This window comes from Chiloscyllium plagiosum, chromosome 29, assembly GCF_004010195.1.
Source record: "Chiloscyllium plagiosum isolate BGI_BamShark_2017 chromosome 29, ASM401019v2, whole genome shotgun sequence".
Taxonomy (NCBI): domain Eukaryota; kingdom Metazoa; phylum Chordata; class Chondrichthyes; order Orectolobiformes; family Hemiscylliidae; genus Chiloscyllium; species Chiloscyllium plagiosum.
This window is the reverse complement of record NC_057738.1, coordinates 8,942,675-8,965,396: the sequence shown is the minus strand read 5'-3', so window position 1 is coordinate 8,965,396 and position 22,722 is coordinate 8,942,675. Positions and strand designations below refer to the sequence as shown.

At 42.5% G+C, this 22,722-nt stretch overlaps 1 protein-coding gene across 3 annotated transcripts in view; it reads right to left on the bottom strand.

Annotated features, from left to right (window-relative positions):
• LOC122564360 (N-acetyllactosaminide beta-1,6-N-acetylglucosaminyl-transferase-like) overlaps nt 1-21,863 on the bottom strand; it is a 55,494-nt gene extending 33,631 nt beyond the window's left edge. For 2 of the 3 annotated variants that reach the window (XM_043719116.1, XM_043719117.1), the window contains exon 1: nt 20,164-21,863. In XM_043719116.1, coding sequence (XP_043575051.1) covers nt 20,164-21,127 — 964 coding nt within the window. In that variant the 5' untranslated portion in view covers nt 21,128-21,863. Of the gene's footprint in view, nt 1-19,513; nt 20,062-20,163 lie in introns of those variants that run through there. The other variant, XM_043719118.1, reaches the window with a different exon arrangement.
• Nucleotides 21,864-22,722: the final 859 nt, after the last annotated feature.

Below are 22,722 nucleotides of genomic sequence, written 5' to 3'. Positions count from 1 at the left end.
GGTTTGTCAGGCATGACCTCCCCTTACTAAATCCATGTTGACTTGTTCTAATCCGACCCTGCTCTTCCAAGAATTTAGAAACCTCAATGATGGATTCTAGAATTTTAACAACAACCGAGGTTAGGCTAATTGGCCTATAATTTTCCATCTTTTGCCTTGATCCTTTCTTGAACAAGGGGATTACAACAGCGATCTTCCAATCATCCGGGACTTTCCCTGACTCCAGTGACTTTTGAAAGATCTCAACCAACACCTCCGCTATTTCCTCAGCCACCTCCCTCAGAACTCTAGGATGTAGCCCATCGGGGCCAGGAGATTTATCAATTTTAAGACCTTTTAGCTTTTCTAGCACTCTCTTTTGTCATGGCAACCATACTCAATTCAGCCCCCTGACTCCCTTTAATTGTTGGGATATTACTCATCTTCCACTGTGAAGACTGATGCAAAGTACTTATTAAGTTCTCCTGCTATTTCCTTATCTCCCATCACTAGGCTTCCAGCATCAGTTTGAAGTGGCCCAATGTCTACTCTTGCCTGTCATTTGTTTCTTATGTATTGAAAGAAACTTTTATTATCATTTCTAATATTACTGGCTATCCTACCTTCATATTTGATCCTCTCCTTCCTTATTTCTCTCTGTTATCCTCTGTTTGTTTTGTAGCCTTCCCAATCTTCTGATTTCCCAGTGCTCTTGGCCACTTTATAGGATCTCTCTTTTTCTTTGTTAGATTTCCTGACTTCCTTTGTCAGCCATGGCTGTCTAATTCCTCCCCGGATAATCTCTCTCTTCTTGGGGATGAACCTCTGTACAATGTCCTCAATTTTACCCACAAAATCCTGCCATTTTTGCTCTACTGTCTTCCCTGCTAGGCTCTGCTTCCAGTCTATTTTCGTCAGTTCCTGTCTCATGCCCTCATAATTACCTTTATTTAACAGTAACACCATTACATCCGATTTTGCCTTCTCTCTTTCAAACTGCAGACTGAACTCTACCATATTATGATCGCTGCTTCCCAAGTGTTCCCTTACTTTAAGATTTTTTATAAAGTCTGGGGCACTGACCTCTACACCGCTGAAGCCAGACGCCAACTCGAGGACACCTCCCCCTACCGCCCCCTCGACCATGACCTTACCCCCCCATCACTAAACCATCTCCCAGACCATACAGAACCTCATCACCTCAGGAGATTTCCTACTCAACTTCCAACCTCAATCTGGGAACCCCACACTGCCCGGTTCTACCTCCTTCCCAAGATCCACAAGCTTGACCACCCTGGCCGACTCATGGTCTCAGCATGCTCCTGCCCCACTGATCACATTTCTGATCGACACTGTCCTATCCACATTAGTCCAGGAACTCCCCATATACGTTCGAGACGCCACCCATGCCCTCCACCTCCTCCAAGACTTCCGTTTCCCCAGCCCCCAATGCCTCATCTTTACCATGGATATCCAATCCCTCTACACCTCCATCCGCCATGACCAGGGCCTCCAAGCCCTCAGTTTCTTCCTCTCCCGATGTCCCCAACAGTACCCTTCCACCGACGCACTCATTCATTTGGCTGAACTGGTCCTCACCCTTAATTTCTCCTTTGAATTCTCCCACTTCCTCCAGACCAAAGGGGTAGCCATGGGCACCCGTATGGGCCCCAGCTATGCCTTTCTCTTTGTTGGCTATGTAGAACAGTCGATCTTCCGTCATTACACTGGCACCACTCCCCACCTCTTCCTCCGTTACATTGATGACTGCATTGACACCACTTCATGCTCCTGCGAGGGGGTTGAGCAATTCATCATCAACTTCAACACATTCCATCCGGACCTTAAATTTACCTGGACCATCTGGGACACCTACCTCCCCTTCCTGGATCTCTCCATCTCCATTAATGATGACCGACTGGACACCGACATTTTTTTTTTTTTTTAAAAAAAACAAACCCACCGACTCCCACAGCTACCTGGATTACACCTCTTCCCCCCCTTCCTCCTGCAAAAAAAAATACCATCCCGTATTCCCAATTCCTCCACCTCCGCCATATCTGCTCCCAGGAGGACCAGTTCCACCACAGAAGGCCTCCTTCTTTAGAGACCGCAATTTCCCTTCCCACATCGTTAAAGATGCCCTCCAACGCATCTCGTCCATGTCGCGCACCTCCGCCCTCAGACCCCACCCATCCAACCGTAACAAGGACAGAACGCCCCGGTGCTCACCTTCCACCCTACCAACCTTCACATAAACCAAATCATCTGCTGACATTTCCGCCACCTCCAAACAGACCCCACCACCAGGGATATATTTCCCTTTCCATCTTCCAAAAAGGCCGTTCCCTCCGTGACTACCTGGTCAGGTCCACCCCCCCTACAACCCAACCTCCCGTCATGGCACCTTCCCCTACCACCGCAGGAATTGCAAAACCTGTGCCCACACCTCCTCCCTCACCTCCATCCAAGGCCCTAAAAGGAGCCTTCCACATCCAAAGTTTTACCTGCACATCCACCAATATCATTTATTGTATCCATTGCGGTCTCCTCTACACTGGGGAGACTGGACACCTAGCAGAGCGCTTTAGGGAACATCTCTGGGATACCCACACCGCCCTGTGGCCCAACATTTCAACTCCCCCTCCCATTCTGCCGAGAACATGGAGGCCCTAGGTCTCCTTCACCACCACTCCCTCACCACCCGACGCCTGGAGGAAGAACGCCTAATCTTCCGCCTCAGAACACTTCAACCCCAGGGCATCAATGTGGACTTCAACAGTTTCCTCATTTCCCCTTCCCCTACCTCGCCCCAGTTCCAAACTTCCGGCTCAGCACTGTCCCCATGACTTGTCCTACCGACCTATCTTCTTTTCCACCGATCCACTCCACCCTCCTCTCTGACCTATCATCTTCATCCCACCCCCATCCACCCGTTATTTATCTCTCCACCCTTCTAGCACTCTGCCTGTATTCCTGAAGGGCTTTTGCCCAAAACGTTGATTTTACTGTTCCTTGGATGCTGCCTGAACTGCTGTGCTTTTCCAGCACCACTAATCTGGAATCTGACTTCCAGCATCTGCAGTCATGGTTTACCTTGACTAGGTAAAAACAAAGGCAAATGTGAGGCTATGTTCTTTGGAAACATGACCAACTGATCAGTTATCCCCTTCACTGTCAGGGCAGATTATCTGAAGGTGTTGGGAATAAACTTGGAGGGTCCAGAGTGTGCGCCAAAACATAAATGGAGGAGTGCATCACCATGAGGAGTCAGAAACTGGACAGCTGGGAGCACTGAGCTTATGGGAAGGAAGTACCCAATGCTGCTTTCATCCTGATGGCCACCTTTGTGTGCAGCTGCAGCAAGCTGTGTGCAGTCTCTTGGTATGCAAACACCAAGTATCACTATAAGATTCTATCTGTCCCCAGTGTTATATGAAGGATGGACCAGGCCTAGCTGCTGTGGAATACTGCAAGTTGTTAGACTATTTCATACATGCAATCTGTCCTTTGTGGAAAAATTTGCAAAGGAGAAACAAGTCCATCAGGCAATGCTCATTGCATAACATCCAAAACTCTGCAGAAAAAGGAAGTGGTGGATCCTGTTGGAAGATTCCTCAGCAGACTGTCAAAATCATTTGGCAAAATGCATCATCAGAATTTTCCAACAAGCACCAAGACATCACTTGGCCGTGGTGAGAAGGGCATTGCCAGTCAAATCCTTCATACACATTTGGTTTCGCTGCAGCACCACATGGTGCCCTTGAACTAGCTGCATTGGAAAAGAGACTTTCACATATCTTCTTCTGGAATGTGCCTTTACAACGAGGTCTGAAGAGAGATACAGTTGTTTTGTGCCCAGGTTACTCCTAAGGATCTCAGTGATGGAGCACTATGGTCTATGGTCCATTCCCCACAGCGCACACTAAAGACAAACAAATAACCAACAACTGCACCTGGAGGACTATCAACTCTGTAAAAGACACTCGGCCTGTCTGAAATTTTGTCTTCCAGAGTAAAGGGTTGACCTCAACCAAGTGCTGCAGACTTGGCACATTCCAAGCTGAGCAACAGAGCGATTGGGGCAGCTGCTGTCAAGGTGTAGTGGTGGCAATCCCTGTCGAGGTCTTTCTGCCAAAGTTTAGCGAGGGTCCCTTTAGTTGTCAGACCCTCTTGCTGCCTCAAAAAGGAACAAATAGTTTCTTGCATAAGTCAGAAATGTTTTTTTTTTCCTCAGCAAACTCTAGAGAAACTGAGAAATGTTAAAATTTCAATGTTTTTGTTTCTCTATACAACTACCAAGATGATTTAGAACCTATGTACCTATGGATGATTTATAAGTATATTATATTTTGAAAAAAAGAAAGCAGCTGGTTGAGTTTACAGTCAGGTGAGATTTTTACTCCTTTAGTTTGTAAGATCACAGAGAAGGGCTCGGGAGCAATTAACTGCCTTTAAACATCAGGAGCAATGCAAGGGTTTATTTAGAGGGGAAAGTCAAATGATAGCTTATGCCAAGATGTGCTGCTCCTGCTCTTACGAGAGATGGGTATACTTGTAGTGTCCAGTACCAGATAAGTGAAGGAAGCATCTCCAGCAACAGCTCCTGAAACAGAGTTTTGGAGCTGGAGTAGTGACAGAACACAATAGCATCCACTCGGCTGAGAGGATTATAGCTGGTGTTCATTCCACAGGCAAGGAGGGAATGGGTTTTCTTTAAAAAGGAAGAGGTCCCAGAAGTAGAAGGTGGGGACTTGGAAAGCAAGTTAAAAGTAGGACCTCAAAAACGTAGTGATCTCAGAATTGCTACAGTGACACATGCTAGTCAGAATAGAAATAGCAGGCAAAAGCACATGAGCAGGTGGCTGGAGATATGGTGCTAAGGGCAGGGTTTCAAATATCTGAGGTTTTGGGACCAGTTCCAAGGAAGTGAGGCAATACAAACCAGACAGGTTGCATCCAGGCAAGACTGGAATTGTCGCCCTCGGGTTAGTATTTGCTAGTGTAGTTGGGAAGAGTTTAATCTAAAGGGTCGGGGGTTGAGAACTACATGAGGAGACAGAAGCGAGGGTAACAAAGGCAAAAACAAAAAGACAGAATTATGAGAAAAGAAACCTGATAGGCAGAGAATCTAAGGGCTACAATTAAAACAAGTTAGTGTAAAGTAATGCCAATGGATCTACAAAACGTGAAAAAGACTAAGGAAGTGGATTAGTCACAGAGAAACCAGTATGATACGTTTGAGATAAATGAAGACTGGTTGCAGGGTGACCAGAGATAGGGTCTGAACATCCAGGGAGTAAAAGAATAAAAAGGTCGTGGGATAACATTGCTAGTTAAAAAGTCAAAATTAATGCAATAGTGAGGAAGGATATTAGCTCCAGTACAGAGAAACCTTCTGGAGTAGAGCTGAGAAACATGAAGCAGAAAACAATTTCAGTTCCCATTTCCTTTTAAGTAACTTAAAAGGGAACTACAATGGTATGATTAATTATCATATTATGGCCATTCTCTTGCATAGATAATTGTCAATTATTTTATTCTGCTTAGTTCAGGATGGCCTGTTGTCTAGTTGGTTCCCTAATGTATTGATCGAGAAAACATCTCTTACAAATTCCAGGAATTACTCCTCTGTGCTATCGTTACTGATTTGCCCAATCTACATGTATATTAAAGTCACCCACAATCACAACTGAGCTTTTATTGCTTACATCTTTTAATTCATGTTTAATGCCTTCCCCAATGATACCATTACAGTTTCTCAGCTCTACTCCAGTAGGTTCCTCTATACTGGAGCTAATATCCTTCCTCACTATTGCAGTAATTTCCAAGAATATGCAAACATTTGGTCTTTTTGTGAAAATGTACGTAGTATTTTTGGAGATCCTGATGCTTAGCATCTTGGCAATGCTAATATCAAAGTCAACATCCAGCAGTACTCAGTTTTCGCAATGGACAGTTATTTAAAAATAGACTTGTTCAAAAGGATGGGAAACATTGCATGGAGGAACAGATTTCAATCATGTGCATCTATATTTATGATTTAGAAAGTGATTGAAGTTCAATGACATTAACAGATCAAGGAAATAAATGCTATCCTATTGGGTAAAGGCAAGCAGTGTAGGAAGTATGTGGAAAATATACAGGCAAAGTCAGAACCACAACCTCCAATGCTAGTTAAACCGCTCAAGTGAGATTCCATTGGATTTAAAGTCCCCCCCCTTCTGTTGTATAAGAATGTCAATGTGGGATAAAACTAAATTTTTGGACAGGCACTTCTGACAAGTCATTAAGCAGTCTTTTGTCCCCCCTAAAAAATGCCAAATACTTTATTCAGAACTTAAAGCAACATGAGACTTTAAAATTATTTAAATATTATTAAATTGCGTTGACCTTGCTATTACAGCATTGCCAAGATTCTAGGAATCAGGATCTCCAAAAAAAAAAATACATTTTTGCATTTACACAAAAAGACCAAATGTTTGTATATTCTTGATCCATACTGATGAAGTGTTCTTAAAAATTCGAGACAAGGGTGAATATTTAACATTGATACATCCAAACAGTTGGAAAATAGCCAGTTAAGGCTTTAGTGGATATGATCAACAATGAAGGACAGGAGTTTGTAGCAGCAGTAAAAGATCTGCAAATGGAAGGAGGGTATGCTGAAGGTTTCAGGGAGTAGCCAAGGGAGTGTGATTAGATTGGCAGAGGTGGGCAGCCCAGAAAGACCTGGTGCAGTATGTCTAACTGCAATGAGGAGAAACTGGAGAGCAGATCTTGATTTTCAGACAAGGTGATAACCCAGTCTTCAGACCCAGGCAGAAAAATAACATGACTAATTAATTTAAATCTTAAAGACTTGTCTTAAATCAGTTAGGTTTATTAATTGAGGATATAAAGGGGTAGTATTGCCAAGGACTCCGAAAACATGTAATACATCAACAGGACTGTAAGGATATATCATCATCTTGGTTCTCTCAGAACCCCACGCAACCTGACAATTGTAAATCTAACACCAAATGGAATAGTGAGGATAGGGGAGCTCAGGTTATTAGTATATGATTATTATTTACCACGGTCACATTTGAAGTAACAGATGATGTTTTGGATTTAATACCAATTCTGTCCTAAAACTTATAGAATGTTAATAACAGTGCTACCTGGGTGGACACATAAAATGACCAGGGAAGTGCAACTGGGGGTTAAGAGATCAGAAATATGCCAGAGAATTTAAAAAAAAAAACAAGTCTTGAAACACTTCTGGTAATCTGGATGTGTGACTAATGTAGATTTCTGCATCCAGGTGGATCACTCCTTTACAATTGGAAACTTCCATCTACTTGGAAAGTCAGTAGGGTAATAAAGTTTTCCACAGACCACACTCTTAGCAAAATGGTTTAATTAGCCACATCAACAGCCACACATAGATCATCACAAAAAAGGTACATAGTGACCTCAAAAATACTTGTGCTACAATGGGAAAGTGAAGCAGCAGCAAGAAATCACTGATGGCATTGGCTACTGGAGAATGAATAACTTGGCTAGGAATTATGAGCAGGGAACCACAACAGCTCCTGGAGTTATTCTGCTATTTATTTGTGTTGCTATCAGAGGATGATAGTTTAGAATTCCTCTCAATATCCAAAAGATTGCCGATCTGAAGCAACAGGAGCAGTTCTCAAAACGTATTACGGCTTCATTGGGCTTTGCCAATGCCTACAGGGGGAATTGAAATGGGAACATAAGCAAGGTTTGGAAACATTTCCGACACAAGCTGCTAAAACTAGTTAAGACCAGATCTGTTCTGAGGAAGGGCCACTTGACCAGAAACATTAACTGATTTCTCTCCACAGATGCTGCCAGACCTGCTGAACTTTTCCAGCAATTTCTGTTTTTAAGACCAGTAGGTTATCACTATCTGGATGGCAAAAGAGAGGTTAAATGATTACATGAATATAGCCAGAACCTTAAGTAGTGATATAATAATTCAGGTCAAGTAAATTATGATTGAGTAGTATATTAGAGTAGTGTGAGTAGAACCATGTGATTAGTTAATGGTACCAACCCTGGAATGTTTGGAAATTATTTCTCCACAACCCTCAGTGGGATGGTTGTGTTTTCCTTGTACATGCTTGCACAAAGGAATTGTGTTTTGTCTAATTAGATTGTGGAAGAGAGAAAACAGTTTTTTGTTTCACTATTGGAAAGAAAATCACTATACTTAACTAGTTAATCCTTAAACCCCTTCAGACAGACCAGACCAGACCAGACACTCGCCACTTGTTCAAAATCTAAACTCTTAAAATAAAGATGGAATATAAAACCTTATTTCCCTGAGAGGTGTTGCTGGACAAAGAGACTTAAGGATGCAAGTCCATAGCTCATTAAAAGTGGAGCTGCAGGTAGACAGGTGGCAAAAGTGTGGCACGCTTGTCTTTATTGGTCAATACATTGGAGTACAGGAGTTGAGATGTCATGTTGCAACTGTACAGGAAACTGGTGAAGCCACTTTTAGAATACTGGTCTCCCTAATATAGGGAAGATGTTAAAATTGAAGAGAGTTCAGAAAAGATTTACAAGGGATGATGCCAGGATTGGAGGATTTGAGCTAATATGGAGAGGTTGAATATGCTGGGGCCTTTTCCCCCCACTGGCTGAGGGGTGAGCTTTGTTACGAAATCCAAAGCGTGTACGGTCCCTTTAAGAGAGGGCATTTTTCCAACAGAGCGATTTCATACAGCACGTGTGTGAGATTTGCTGTCAGTCTGAGAAAGTGAGGACTGCAGATGCTGGAGATCAGCGCGAGAGTGTGGCGCTGGAAAAGTGCAGCTGGTCAGACAGCATCCGAGCAGCAGAAGAGTTGACGTTTTGGTTGTTAGCCCTTCATCAGAGAATCACGTTATTCCTGACGAAGAACTCATGCCCAAATCATCGATTCTCCTGCTCCTCGGATGCTGCTTCACCTGCTGTGCTTTTCCAGCGCCACATTCTCTAGTTGACGGTCAGAGTACTAAGAATTGAATGTAATAATTGGCAGTAGGGTTAACATTAGCTTGGGTTGGATTACTATTTTGAAATTAAGAGTTGAATTTAACCAAATCAATTTAAAATATACCCAGGACACCAAAAACCAACTGAATTTAAATTTGATTGAATTGGCAACATTGGACCAATGAGATGACAAGAGTAATGGGATTTATAAAGGAGGGACTTTTGAAAATTGCTCAGAGCTAACTGCCCATCTAATATTAAAGCTCTCAAAAATAAATCTCTAAGGCAGCACCATTTATTTAAAAAGGTACCAAGGCATCTGATAGCTAAAAATAGTCACAGTAAAAATGACGACAGCCCAGGAAGAGACAGCAGATTCGGGGGGGGGAATAAAAGAGAAAAGGACAAAAGGCTGAAGGAAGAAGAGAAGACCATCTGTGTGGACTTAAAGAAATTAAGTGCTAATTTATTAGCAATTATTATTATTATTATTATTATGTGTGTTACTGAAACAGAATACTAATAGATGTGTGATCGGTTAGGGGAAAGTGTGTTTAGTTTGTTAATGCTCATGTTACATAAATGGAGATCAGAGTGGAGAGTGTGGTGCTGGACATGCACAGGTCAGGCAGCATTTAAGGAGCAGGAGAAACGGTGTTTTGGGCATAAGCCTTCCATCAGGAATAATGTGATTTCCTGATGACAGGCTTTCACCTGAAACATGGATTCGCCTGCTCCCCGGACACCGCCACACACACACGTAGTGACTTTGGGAGCTTTACAAAAGGTAAGCAAGGAAAAGCTGCTGGAATTGACAGACAAGTTGGGGTTGGGGTTGCTGAAGACATACATAGTAGCTTGACATTTAAAATGTGCTGGAAAATTCAGAATCTGAGAAAGTGAAACAGCTGGAGTTAGAGGCAAAAAGAAGGAAAAGAAAACAGGAAGCAAAATGGTTTTAATTATATTTAAAAGCAGAGGATATGGAAAGCAAGGGAAGATTCTTAGCTGAGCAAAAAGGCAAAAACAAAGTTTGAACTTCAGAAGTTGTAAAGTAGTCAGGAAAGTCAATTTAAAAAAGGAGATGAAGGGAGAAGATGGGATATATGCAAATACATTAAAACACTACCACATTTCAATGAAAAAAGGTAAAGACTTTATTTCATTTGAAAAATTGGCTTGGCAGATAGATTGGCCAGAGAACTTGTGGGTAATGTTAATTTAGACTAAGCTGGTAGGCAGGACTAGTGAGGTGTTTGCAGCGCTGTCAAGTGAGGGGTCAAGAGATTATGCAGATCTCAAACAGGCTATTTTGAGTGCATATGAATTAGTACCAGAAGTGTATAGACAGCGATTCAGAAACAAAGAAGGAACCAGGTCAGACTTCTGTTGAACTTGAAAGAATTAATCAGTAATTTCGATAGATGGGTGTGGGCCTTAAAAATAGAGAGGCACTCAGATTATTCTGCTGGAGGAGTTTAAAGTCACTTCCAGAGATAAGAATTGTGGATGAACAGGACTTCCAAGACATGAGAAGAGCAGCAAAGATGGCAGATGAACATGCATTGGTACACAAGTTGGAATTTAGCTTCTGACAGGAATTTCATTCCAGGAGGGAGAGAAATTGGAAGAGGAGGAGATCCTCCACGACAAAACAAAAAACTTAGATCACACTGGAAATAATTTAGAGCTGGAAATGTGTTGCTGGAAAAGCACAGCAGGTCAGGCAGCATCCAGGGAACAGGAGAATCGACGTTTCGGGCATAAGCCCTTCTTCAGGAATGAGGAAAGTTTGTCCAGCAGGCTAAGATAAAAGGTAGGGAGGAGGGACCTGGGGGAGGGGCGCCGGAAATGTGATAGGTGGAAAGAGGTCAAGGTGAGGGTGAAAGGTCTGGTCTGACGATGGAGGAGTCCAAAGACCTGCATATCCTTGGAGTGGGAGGGGGAATTGAAATGTTGAGCTACAGGGTGGTTGGGTTGGTTGGTCCGGGTGTCCCAGAGGTGTTCTCTGAAACGCTCCGCAAGTAGCCGGCCTGTCTCCCCAATATAGAGGAGGCCACATCGGGTGCAGAGGATGCAATAGATGATGCGCAAACTCCACAGTCAGTCGCCTGAGGTGGGAATTGAACCCGGGTCTCTGGCGCTGTAAGGCAGCAGTGCTAACCACTGTGCCACCGTGCCGCCCAGATGACCTAGTGATCTTGAACCATTTATGGCAAGATCACGTGGTACACTTGGCAGAGCTCTTGGAAAGATTATGGAAGACAAAACTGGTTATAAATTTAGCAAAAATTGAATTTGTGAAGGCAGAGGTGATGTTCTTTGGACATAACGTCAGGTGTGGAAGGATGATCCTGAAGAAGTTGAAGCCAAAGGCCATCGAGGAATTTCCATAACCATCCTCAAAAGAGGTGCTTTGACATTTAGAACTGAATGTTTGGTAGAAGCGTCAGCTAACAGATTTGCTGAAAAACACAATTTTGGTGGAAAGAACACTACCAAGAGACATGTGAAAATTTTAAAAAGTTATACTGAATACTACACCAGTTTTAGCCACAAACGTAAAACCCTTTAAAGTTGCTATCAACACCAGCAATTGATGCAGGAGATAGTGACATAATTGAAAGGCCAATTGGTTATTTCTCAATACTCAAAGAAAATATTCCACCGTTAAAAATTGTGTATCCCAACCACAACCCTCTTTTTTTGGATAGATTGAAGACAAAAAAAATTAGAGGCTATTTCAATGGAGTCTGATGTTACAGGCTTTTAACTTACAAATTGTACATGTTGCAGGTCAGAAGTGTTATTGCAGATGTACTACCACAGACTTAAAATAACTAGGTATAGATCAGATAGAACTGGTACATAACTGATTGTAACTTTAGATTACTGACATGCCGTCCGTAATAATGGAGCTAAGATTTACAGAGAGAAAAAAAAACAAAGCCATCCTTCCATTATGATGGTTCGTTTTTTTTAATGGGGGTGGGGGAAGATTAGATTATTTAGTGTGGAAACAGGCCCTTCGGCCCAACAAATTCACACCGAATCTCCGAAGCTGAAAAAGCGCAGCAGGTCAGGCAGCATCCAGGGAACAGGAGAATCGACGTTTCGGGCATAAGCCCTTCTTCAGGATTCCTGAAGAAGGGCTTATGCCCGAAACGTCGATTCTCCTGTACCCTTGAAGAAGGGCTTATGCCCAAAACGTCGATTCTCCTGTTCCCTGGATGCTGCCTGACCTGCTGCGCTTTTCCAGCAACACATTTTCAGCTCTGATCTCCAGTATCTGCAGACCTCACTTTCTCCTCGAATCTCTGAAGAGCAACCAACCCAGACCCATTCCCCTACACTTACTCCTTCACCTTCACCTAACACTACGGGCAATTTAGCATGGCCAATTCACCTATGTTATGAAATTGCCAAGGTTAGTGATGTCTCTGATCGTATTTCAGGGATCCTGGAGGGGGAGCGGGAGCAGCCCAGGGTCACGGTCCACATAGGCACCAACGACATAGGTAGGAAGAAAGATGAGGATTTAAGGCAGAAATTCAGGGAGTTAGGGTAAGCTTAGAGCTAGGACAAACAATTGCCATCTCTGGTTTGTTGCCCGTGCCACGTGCTAGCAAGGTGAGGAATAGGGAAAGAGAGGAGTTGAACACGTGGCTACAGGGATGATACAGGAGGGAGGGTTTTGGGTTCTTGGATAATTTGAGTTCTTTCTGGGGTAGGTGGGATCTCTACAAAGAGGATGGTCTTCACTTGAACCAGAGTACCACCAATAATCTGGGGGGAATAAAATTTACTAATGTTCTTCGGGTGAGTTTAAACTAATTCAGCAGGGGGATGAGAACGGATATTGTAGTTAGAGTATACAGGAGGTTGAGTGTAGTGAAGTCAAAATGAAGATTTCAAGATCGCAAGAAAGCACCGGCAAGTAAGAAGTCAGTTTGAAGTGTGGCTACATCTACGCCAGGAGCATCTGGAATAAGGTGGGTGAACTTGCAGTATGAGTTGGTGCCTGGGACTTCGATGTTGTGGCCATTTCAGAGACACTGAGAGCAGGGACAAGAATGGTTATTCCAGGATTCAGATGTTTCAGTAAGAACAGAGAAAAAAGTCAAAGTGGTGGTGGTGAAGTGGCACTGTTAGTCAAGGACAGTATTACCGTTGCAGAAAGGACGTTTGGGGACTCATCTACTGAGGTAGTATGGGCTGTGATTAGGAAAGGCAAGGTTATTCTGTTGTTCTCTATAGGCCTCCAAATAGTTCCAGAGATGTAAAAGAAAGGATAGCAAAAATGATTCTCGATGGGAGTGACAGTGACAGTGGGGTCTTTAACTTTCCAAACATCGACTGGGAATACTACAGTTCAAGCACTTTGGATGGGTCAGTTTTGTCCAACATGTACAGGAGGGTTTCCCGACAGCATGTAGACAAGCCAACAAGGGGTGAGGCCAGCCAGGTGTTAGATTTGGAGGTAGGTGAGCACTTAGGTGATAGTGGCCACAATTCGTTTAATGTTTAGTGATGGAAAGGGACAGGTAAATATTGCAAAGGCAAAAGTTATAGCTGGGGGAAAGGCAATTACAATGAGATTAGGCAAGATTTAGGATGTATAGGATGGGGAAGGAAGCTGCAGGAGATGGGCACAGTTGAAATGTGGAGCTTATTCAAAGAACAGCTACTGCGGGTCCTTGATCAGTATGTACCCGTCAGGCAGGGAGGAAGTTGTCGAGTGCAGGAGCTGTGGTTTACTAAGGAAGTTGTCAAGAGGAAGAAGGCAGCTTGTGTTAGGATGAGACATGATGGCTCCGTTAAGACGCTTGAGAGTTACAAGTTAGCCAGGAAAGACCTAAAGGGAGAGCTAAGAAGAGCTAGGAGGGGACATGAGAAGTTGTTGGCAAATAAGGTCAAGGAAAACCCTAAGGCTTTCTATAGGTATATCAAGAATAAAAGAATGACTACAGTAAGATTAGGACCAATCAAGCATAGTAATGGAAGTTGTGCATGGAATCAGAGGAGATAGGGGAAGTGCAAAATGAATACATTTCATCAGTATTCACATTAAAAGGCAATGTGGTCGAGGAGAATATGGAGATACAGGCTACCGGACTAGATGGGATTGAGGTTCACAAGGAGGAAGTGTTAGCAATTCTGGAAAGTATAAAAATAGATAAGTCCCCTGGACTGGATGGGATTTGTCCTAGGATTCTCTAGGAAGCCAGGGAGGAGATTTCAGAGCCTTTTGCTTTGATCTTTATGTCATCATTGACTACAGGAATAATGCCAGAAGACTGGAGGATAGCAAAATGTTCTTCCCTTGTTCAAGAGGAGTAGAAGAGACTACCCTGGAAATTATAGACCTGTGAGCCTTCCTTTGGTTGAGGGCAAAAAGCGTTGGAAAGGGTTATAAAAGAGATAGGATTTATAATCTTATCGAAAAAGAAGGTGATTAAGGATAGTCAACAATTTCGTGAAGGGTAGGTCATGCCTCATAGACCTTATTGAATTCTTTGAGAAGGTGACCAAACAGGTGGACGAGGATAAAGCAGTTGATGTGCATATGGATTTCAGTAAGGCGTTTGATAAGGTTCACCATGATAGCCTATTGGACAAAATATGGAGGCATAGGATTGAGGGTGATTTAGCGGTTTGGAACAGAAATTAGCTAGCTGAAAGAAGACAGTGGTGGCAGATAGGAAATATTCATTCTGGCATTCAGTTGCTAGTGGAGTACCACGACTCAAAGAACTCAATAAGGCCTGTGAGGCACGACCGACCCTTCACAAAACCAGATTGATTATCCCTAATCAACTTCTTCCTTTCGAGAAGATTATAAATCTTCTCTCTTATAACCCTTTCCAACACTTTACCCTCAACCGAAGGAAGGCTCACAGGTTTATAGTTTCCAGGGTTGTCTCTACTCCTCCTCTTGAAGGAGGGAAGAAGATTTCTTTAGGATTTTGCGGTCCACTTGTCATTTTTATAAATGACCTGGATGAGGGCATAGAAGGATGGATTAGTAAATTTGCGGATGACACGAAGGTCGATAGAGTTGTGGATAATGACAAAGGATATTGTAGGTTACAGAGACATAGATAAGCTGTAGAGCAAGGCTGAGAGGTGGCAAATGGAGTTTAATGTGGAAAAGTGTGAGGTGATTCACTTTGGAAGGAGCAAAAGGAATGCAGAGTACTGGGCTAATGGGTAGATTCTTGGTAGTGTAGATGAGCAGAGAGAGATCTTGGTGTCCAGGTATATAGATCCTTGAAAGTTGCCACCCAGGTTGATAGGGGTGGCAAGGCATATAGTCTGTTAGCTTTTATTGGTAAAAGTATTGAGTTTCGGAACCATGAGATCACGCTGCAGCTGTACAAAACTCTGGTGCGGCCACATTTGGAGTATTGCATGCAGTTCTGGTCACCGCATTATAGGCAGCTCACATCTTAAAGGCATTATCTGGGCCAACATGATACCAATTGTTAAAATTCACTTGAAAATGCAACTTTAAATGCTCTATGATTTACATATGAAAGAACTGAAACCAACATGTTCATTCTAAATAATGAAAGACTTAAACAATCCAGGCCTTTTTCAATATATAAATTTCAGTTATACTGCACTATAAACTTTTGCTATAAATTGTGTCTTACAATCTTATACTCCACAACTACCTGAAGGAGCAGTGCTCTGAAAGCTAGTGCTTCCAAATAAAGCTGTTGTGATTTTTAGCAATATAGGAAGGGTGTGGAAGCTTTGGAAAGGGTTCAGAGGAGATTTACTAGGATGTTGCCTGGTATGGAGGCAAGGCGGAGGGATTTGAGGCTGTTTGAGAGGTGACTTAATTGAGACATAAGATAATCAGAGGATTAGATAGGTTGGACAGTGACAGCCTTTTTCCTTGGATGATGATGGCTACCATGAGGGGACAGCTTTAAAATGGAGGGGTGATAGTTATAGGACAGCTGTCAGAGTTAGTTTCTTTACTCAGTAGTAGAGGCATGGAACACACTGCCTGCAACAGTAGTAGACTCGCCAACTTTAAGGGCATTTAAATGGTCATTGCATAGGCACATGGACAAGAATGGAATAGTGCAGGTTAGATGGGCTTTAGATTGTTGCGCTGACCTGTAGGACCATCGAGGGCTGAAGGGCCTGTACCGTACTGTAATGTTCTACGTTCAATTGAATTTAAATTTCATTGTATTGACAACATTGGACCAATGAATGGCAGGAGTAATGGGGTTCATAAAGAATGGCATTTTAAAAATTGCTCAGAGCTAACTGCCCATCTAACATTAAAAGTTCTCTACTTAAAAAAGGTACTAAGGCATTTGATAGATAAAAATATTCACTGTAAAAATTAAGAGGATGATCCAGGAGAAGACAGCAGCTCCAGGGAAATAAAAAGGGGAATGCTGACTGAAGGAAGAAGAGAAGGCCATCTGTGTGGACTTTAAGAGATTAAAGGGCTAGTTTACCATTAATATTAGTGGTGTTACTGGAACGGAATAGTAATAGAATGGTGGTCAGCTAAGGGCTAGTGGTTAGTTCAGGGGAAGTGTGTTTGGTTCAGTGTTCACCGTTAGGGTTAAATAAATTGTTACCTTTTATTTATACAGTAGACATCAGGGATCTTTTTTCTTTCACATGAACAGATTATGAGGCGAGATGATTTTCTCTGAGTGTTTTAGTTTAATTAGCAGAGGGGTTTGACATCTGCATTGTAACACCTTATTTAAAAAAAAAACTTATAAAATCACAGGGGGCATGGATAGGGTGAATAGTGAAAGCCTTTCTCTCCAGGATAGGAGACCCTTTGAGAGGTCTTTTGCAAGGTATTCAAGAAGAACCATGTCCACATCTTCCACCTCTGAAATTTCTTGGCACCTAATCTTTTTGGTTATTCCCTCAATATTTATACAAAACTTTGTGTTATCTTTGCCCATGTTTTAATATCCTGTCTTTGCTTTCCTAATTTCACTTGATACTTTTAATGCTGTGCTTATTCTGCTCTCAGAACCAAGCTTTTTTTTTTTAAGTAGATAGATTTTTGATCAACAAGGGAATAAATGTTTATGCAGGTGTGGGGCAGACAGGAAAAGTGAAATGAAGGCCACAAACAGACTAGGTGAGATCTTATTGAAGGAGAGAAATCATTCAAGATTAAACGATCTAGTCCTGGTCCAATTTCTTATGACAAAGCTTTTATACAAAGATTAACTAGAATTTGGAAATGCACTTCCAGCGTATGGTGGACGCAGATCAAGGCAAGACTGAGGAAGACTGAGGAACACCAAAACAGAAACGATTTTCAGGGCTTGTGAAGGAAGAGCATGGAAGTGGGATTAGCTATGATCAGCATAGACACAATAGGCTGGAAGGCCTGCTTTGTGCTGTAACTATTCCATATGTGTTACTCCCAAACACCAAGAGATCAATGTAATCCATCAAGGTAAATGGCCTCCTTGAGTTCTGTAAGTGTTTATGGTTCTGATAGTCTGCCCATTTCAGTTTGAAGCAGAATGGAAAATGTTTATAAAATATACTTTATTTATAGAAAATCTATGCAAGAGGGGTAGGAAAGGAGCCCAACATGAATGGCAGTAATTACAATAATCTAGTGCATGTTTTAATTATTACCCCATACTCTTGTTTGAACCAGAGGTAATCACCTGTAATGGCAGATTGGGATTTATGCTGGGCCACACAGGGACATGTTGTTGAAAACAATTCAGCTCCTGATAGCCCATGATGCCTCATGGATGCCCAGTTTTGAGTTACCAGATTTGTTAAAAAAAAAGTTTCATTTAGCACAGTAGTAGTGCCACACAACACAGTAGAGGACTTCTCAATGGGAAGAGGGGTTTTCATCTCCACAATGACTAGCGGTAGTCACTCCTACTGAAAGTGTGGTGAGGCAAAACATGGTTAATCAGCAGAAGACTGCTTTGCTCATTTTTGACCAGATGTCATCATGAGACTTCATGGAATCTGAAGCCAATGTTGAGGACTCTACAAGCAACATTCTGCCAACTATACGTCACTGTCACCATCTTTGGTGCTGGCATCAGATGTGTGGTCTGAAAAGGTGTAATTTTGTACAAACAACAATATCAGGCTTTGCGCAACAGCCTTTCCAGTTTTGGTACAATCTGTCAAATGTTCGCAATGATGTTATTGGGTTAACAGGACTAGGCTTGCTGTTATTATTTCAGGCACCTTGGTGGATGCCAGTGGTCCATCGAGTTTCATTCCTTTCTTTAGGATTTATGAAGATTTGATCCAACTGAGAGACTTGCAAGACCATTTCAGAGGGCAGTTAAACAATCACATTACTGTGGGTGTGGAATTACATTTAGGACAGATCAGAAGAGGATATTAAAGCAGATAGGCTTTTACAACAAAAAAATTTCAGTTTTCAGTTTCAGATTTCTTCTGGATTCTACTGAACCGTGTCCCAAAACATTAACTTGGGTTCCAGTAAAATTACCACAATACTACTATGCCTTTTCATTGTTCACCTTGGAATCATGACTCTGGAATTAGAGGGCTTTTTAAAACTCATCCAGAATATATCTAATAGCTGGCAAGTAAATCCAATTACTAACTTGAAAATTTAACCTTACAAAGAGGGTCTTGTGTGAAAGCACCGACTGCGCTTGAGTTTTGAGTTAAGAAAACAAATGAGCTCATTGCCAAAGTTCTTGTTCCACCCACTCACTTTCTAAAATATTGTGAACTTGAAGAATGTTAGTACTTAGAATATAATTCTTATTTCTAAATGTTGGCTTCAGTGTCAAGCAATGTCAGAAACAGAGCAAAAGTATTATTTAAGTTGTCAAACATGTATGATGCCCAATCTTACACTCTGCCAGTGTGACCTTTCTCCTCTTTCCACTCCACCCCACCCCAGCTATCCTAGGGTCTTTTGGGAGGAATGAGAATAGAGTTTTACAGACTAGGTCCACACACTCAATCAAACCCAAAATGAAACTGCATGGTCCCATTTTGCATTGCACCCCTAAGCATGCAACAGATGGAGCAAAATAAAAAATGAATTCCATGCATTTATAAAAGGAGCTTAAGAGTTATAAAGAAAAATGTGCTTTTCAGTCTTTGAAATACATTTTGAAGAATAAATGTTATAATACAGGAAACATGGCAGTCAACATGTATACTTTCACAATCAAATAATAATTATCTATGATAATAATCTAGACGTTAAATTGATGGGAGTGATAAAAACTCCCAGGGACACCAGGAAGAATTGTTCTTCTTTGAAAGTATCCCGGCATCTTATGCCCACCTAAGTGTGGATCAGATCTCAGTATTACATCTCACCTCCCACCCAGACACCAAAAGGAAGAGTCAGGACAGCACATCCCCCTCTTAATAGGGCAATGAAGTCAAGACTATATGCTTAAATCTTTGGGCTGGAACTTAAATCCACAATCTTCTGAGTGAGGGGCCACGGTGAGCTATGACTTGGGAAAAACAAAGCTCACTGCCAAATAATTTTTATCAGAGTCAAATTCCAAAGCAGCTTTTATTCATACGTTCTTGCAAGAGTGGGGAACCCAAAGTAGGCACACCGATCTGTGTGTTACATTGCAAGTTATACAGTTAAGTACTCCCCTTTTACTTCATTGGCTTAGCATGTAAAGCATCAAACCTATCAAGTCCTAGCTTCACTCTGCCTGTTTACTTCTCCCTTTCCTCTAATTCTACTGCCCCTCTACCCATGTTTATTTTATGTCTTATTTGGTTATCGGTGTCCATGCAAGCTTCTTGTGTATGTGCTCATTGCCAGTCATGCAGATACTTCTGGTTCTAACAGTCAACCACTTCCCTTTTCTGTTAGTTCTTGGCATACAGACCCTCATGATTCCACTGTGCGATTTCTGCAAGAGCAAGATGCAACTGCTTGTGCAAGCATTTATAGTTTTATCAGTTCACCACATCACTTTGCAGTCAGTCCTTAGTATGCACATACCTTCATGATTCAGCCTTGTGCTTTCTGGAACATCTCTATGCACTTTCCACAGGCTGACATTCAGTAAGACTCCATTTTATCAGTTTGGCCTAAAATGGGAGATCCCTGCTTTAACAAGCTTTGAAAGCATAATCTAAGGTACAGTCCCGTTACCACACAGTGGGTATGGAAAATGAAGATATTGTACATACCTGGTATTCTGTTTAGTGTCACCCAGTAGTGTTCATCAGGACTGTAAGTATCTTTAGACCAGTCTAACAAATCCAAAGCGCGTTGGTCCTTAAAAATAAATTTGACGAATTCGATTGTCAAAGCATAGTAGGCAGACCCAAAGTAAATAGTTATGTTGTGTGGAGGTGGGGATTTTTCCTTTTTGGTTTTGGCTACATAGGATCGATTTGGTAACAGCACCTGCCTGAATGCAAATTTGGTGCGGACTTTGGCGTGGTTTGGAGGCAAAACGCCAGGGGTAATGTTGTTGCCTTTAAATGTTTTGAGGTGTCGAATGATCTCCAGGTTGGTTTTGAGAGGATAGTCTTGACCGCACAGGTTGAGGACGTACTTCCAGTTAGTCCGGAGATGTAGGAGATCCATCAGGCACCTGATGTCCGCTTCCAACCGGGACATCCCTCCGTAGATAATGGGCTCCATCCTGGTAGCGAGGAAGACGTTACCGAAACAGCCCTGCAGGCGTTGCACATTCAAGTGGAACTGTGCAGGAGACTTCTCATCCACGTGGATACAGTAGAGGTTGTGAGGTCGGTAAATCGCCTTGAGGAGGCTCTCAAAGGTCTCGAACTCTTTGTGCACCGTCATGATAAAGGCCAGGGGAAAGCTGATCTCCTCGGCAGTCAGCGGGCTCTGGGAATAGTGAAGCTGTGCTTCCAGGTTACTGCAGTAATCCTCGGGCTCTGCAGCGTCCGAGGGCCGGAGGACCGCCGAGGGTTGTTCCTTCCAAAGGAAAAGTTTCTCCCCCCTGAAGAGAGGTTCGCAGACCGACTCCCAATTGGAAAGCTCTCGCTGTGCGAGTCGACCGCGCTTCTTCGATTTATGCGATTTCCTATCGGACTGAATCCGATTAAACCAGTAGGAACTCAAGCCCATTAATAGCACCATCGCCAAGAAACCAATCTGGATCCTCCGCATCACTTGCATTCCTCGGAGTCTCTCTCTTTCGGCTAGCACCTAACTATCCCGAGGGGGGCAACGTCTGGCGAAGGAAGCCCCTTCGTACATCTGCTCTTCCTGCATTTGGACCGACCTGGGTCTGGAAGAGAAACCTCAATAAGCCACACTGGTCCCTCCCAATGAGCCAGCACTAACGCGGTATAGGCAATCTGTATAGAGTCTGCTTACTGCTTTTCAATTCTAACAGTTTAACACTTTCCGCTCAGGATCAATTCGCTGGCGTTATTCTTGAACCCGCTGGACGTAATCAATGTCGCTGAACAAATTTTTAACATCAGACAGCGAGGGGTTGGAAGAAATATAACCTTGACCATACTTGTTTAGTGATGGTTTAATCCATTCAGGCTCAGAAATGAACCACTGACTTCTGATATAAACACCATCCGTGAAATGGTTAATTTGTATTTCACACATTCCAGGCAAAACATCAGCTCGGTTCCTGAACAGGTGCTTTATCTTCTGAGGGACAATGGGTAATAGGAAAACGTTGCTGGTGACGGACGAAAAATTATTATTGTTGATGTGATTTAGGAATAAGGAGGCGTAATGGTTGTTTGAGAGACTCATAAACGGGAATTTCGATTTAGAAACATTAGTAATCACAGGACAGAACAAATGCCCAAATTGAGAATCAGGAAACGCTCGTGGAGGAAAAAAAATCTCCAGTTTTCCATTTCCTGGCAGTCACACGATTTAATGAAATTGATAATTAATCAATAACAAAGCAGGCAGTATAAGAAGAGTTCAAAATCCTCCCCGGTCTCTCTGGGGAAGAGGCACCGGCCCTCGGAGGGGAGGGACTCTCCAGCAGCGCGCCGGAAAAAAAAATAAGAAGAGTTCATCCGGCTCTCTGAAGAAGGGCTTATTCCCGAAACGTCGATTCTACTACTCCTTGGATACTGCCTGACCTGCTGCGCTTTTCCAGCAACACATTTTTCAGTTGGTGATAGTGTCCCAATATCCAATATCATGTCCCACCTACTCTATTGTCGAATAAGAGCCTGAACAGGTCGGTTGGGGAAAACATAAATACCATATGAGGAAACTCCTCGTGGTAGGAATAAAGGGCGCAGGTTTCCTCCGAAGAGCAAGGCGTTTATCACAATCTACTCACGAAATGTTGAATTTATTTTCAAATCTATCTCGTTTGTATTGGAATACATCAATATTGTCAAGTTCCACCATCTCTTCAAACACCCCCTGCCCCCCCCAATAGAACTTGTTCCAGAAACTGCTCACTAAATCACTGAAGTATTGTTTTTGAATTTTCACTTTCTATTCTGGCTTAGCTGTTCTGGGCAAAGTAAAATAGTCTAGGAAGATAAGAATTTGAAGCAGGATTAGGCTGTTTGGCCCATTGTGCCTGAACTTCTGCCCATTTCGATCATGCATTGGATCTTGCACCTGGAAGCCATTTTCTCCATATTTGTGCTGGAGGTGGGTTTGAACCCAAGAGGTAGCTCCGATTCAAAGGAAGCATAATTAGTAAACAAAAGCAGAAGTGCAGCAAGCAAAAATAAAAGACAGATGAAATTACAAGCAAAAAAAAGATAAAAATGGAA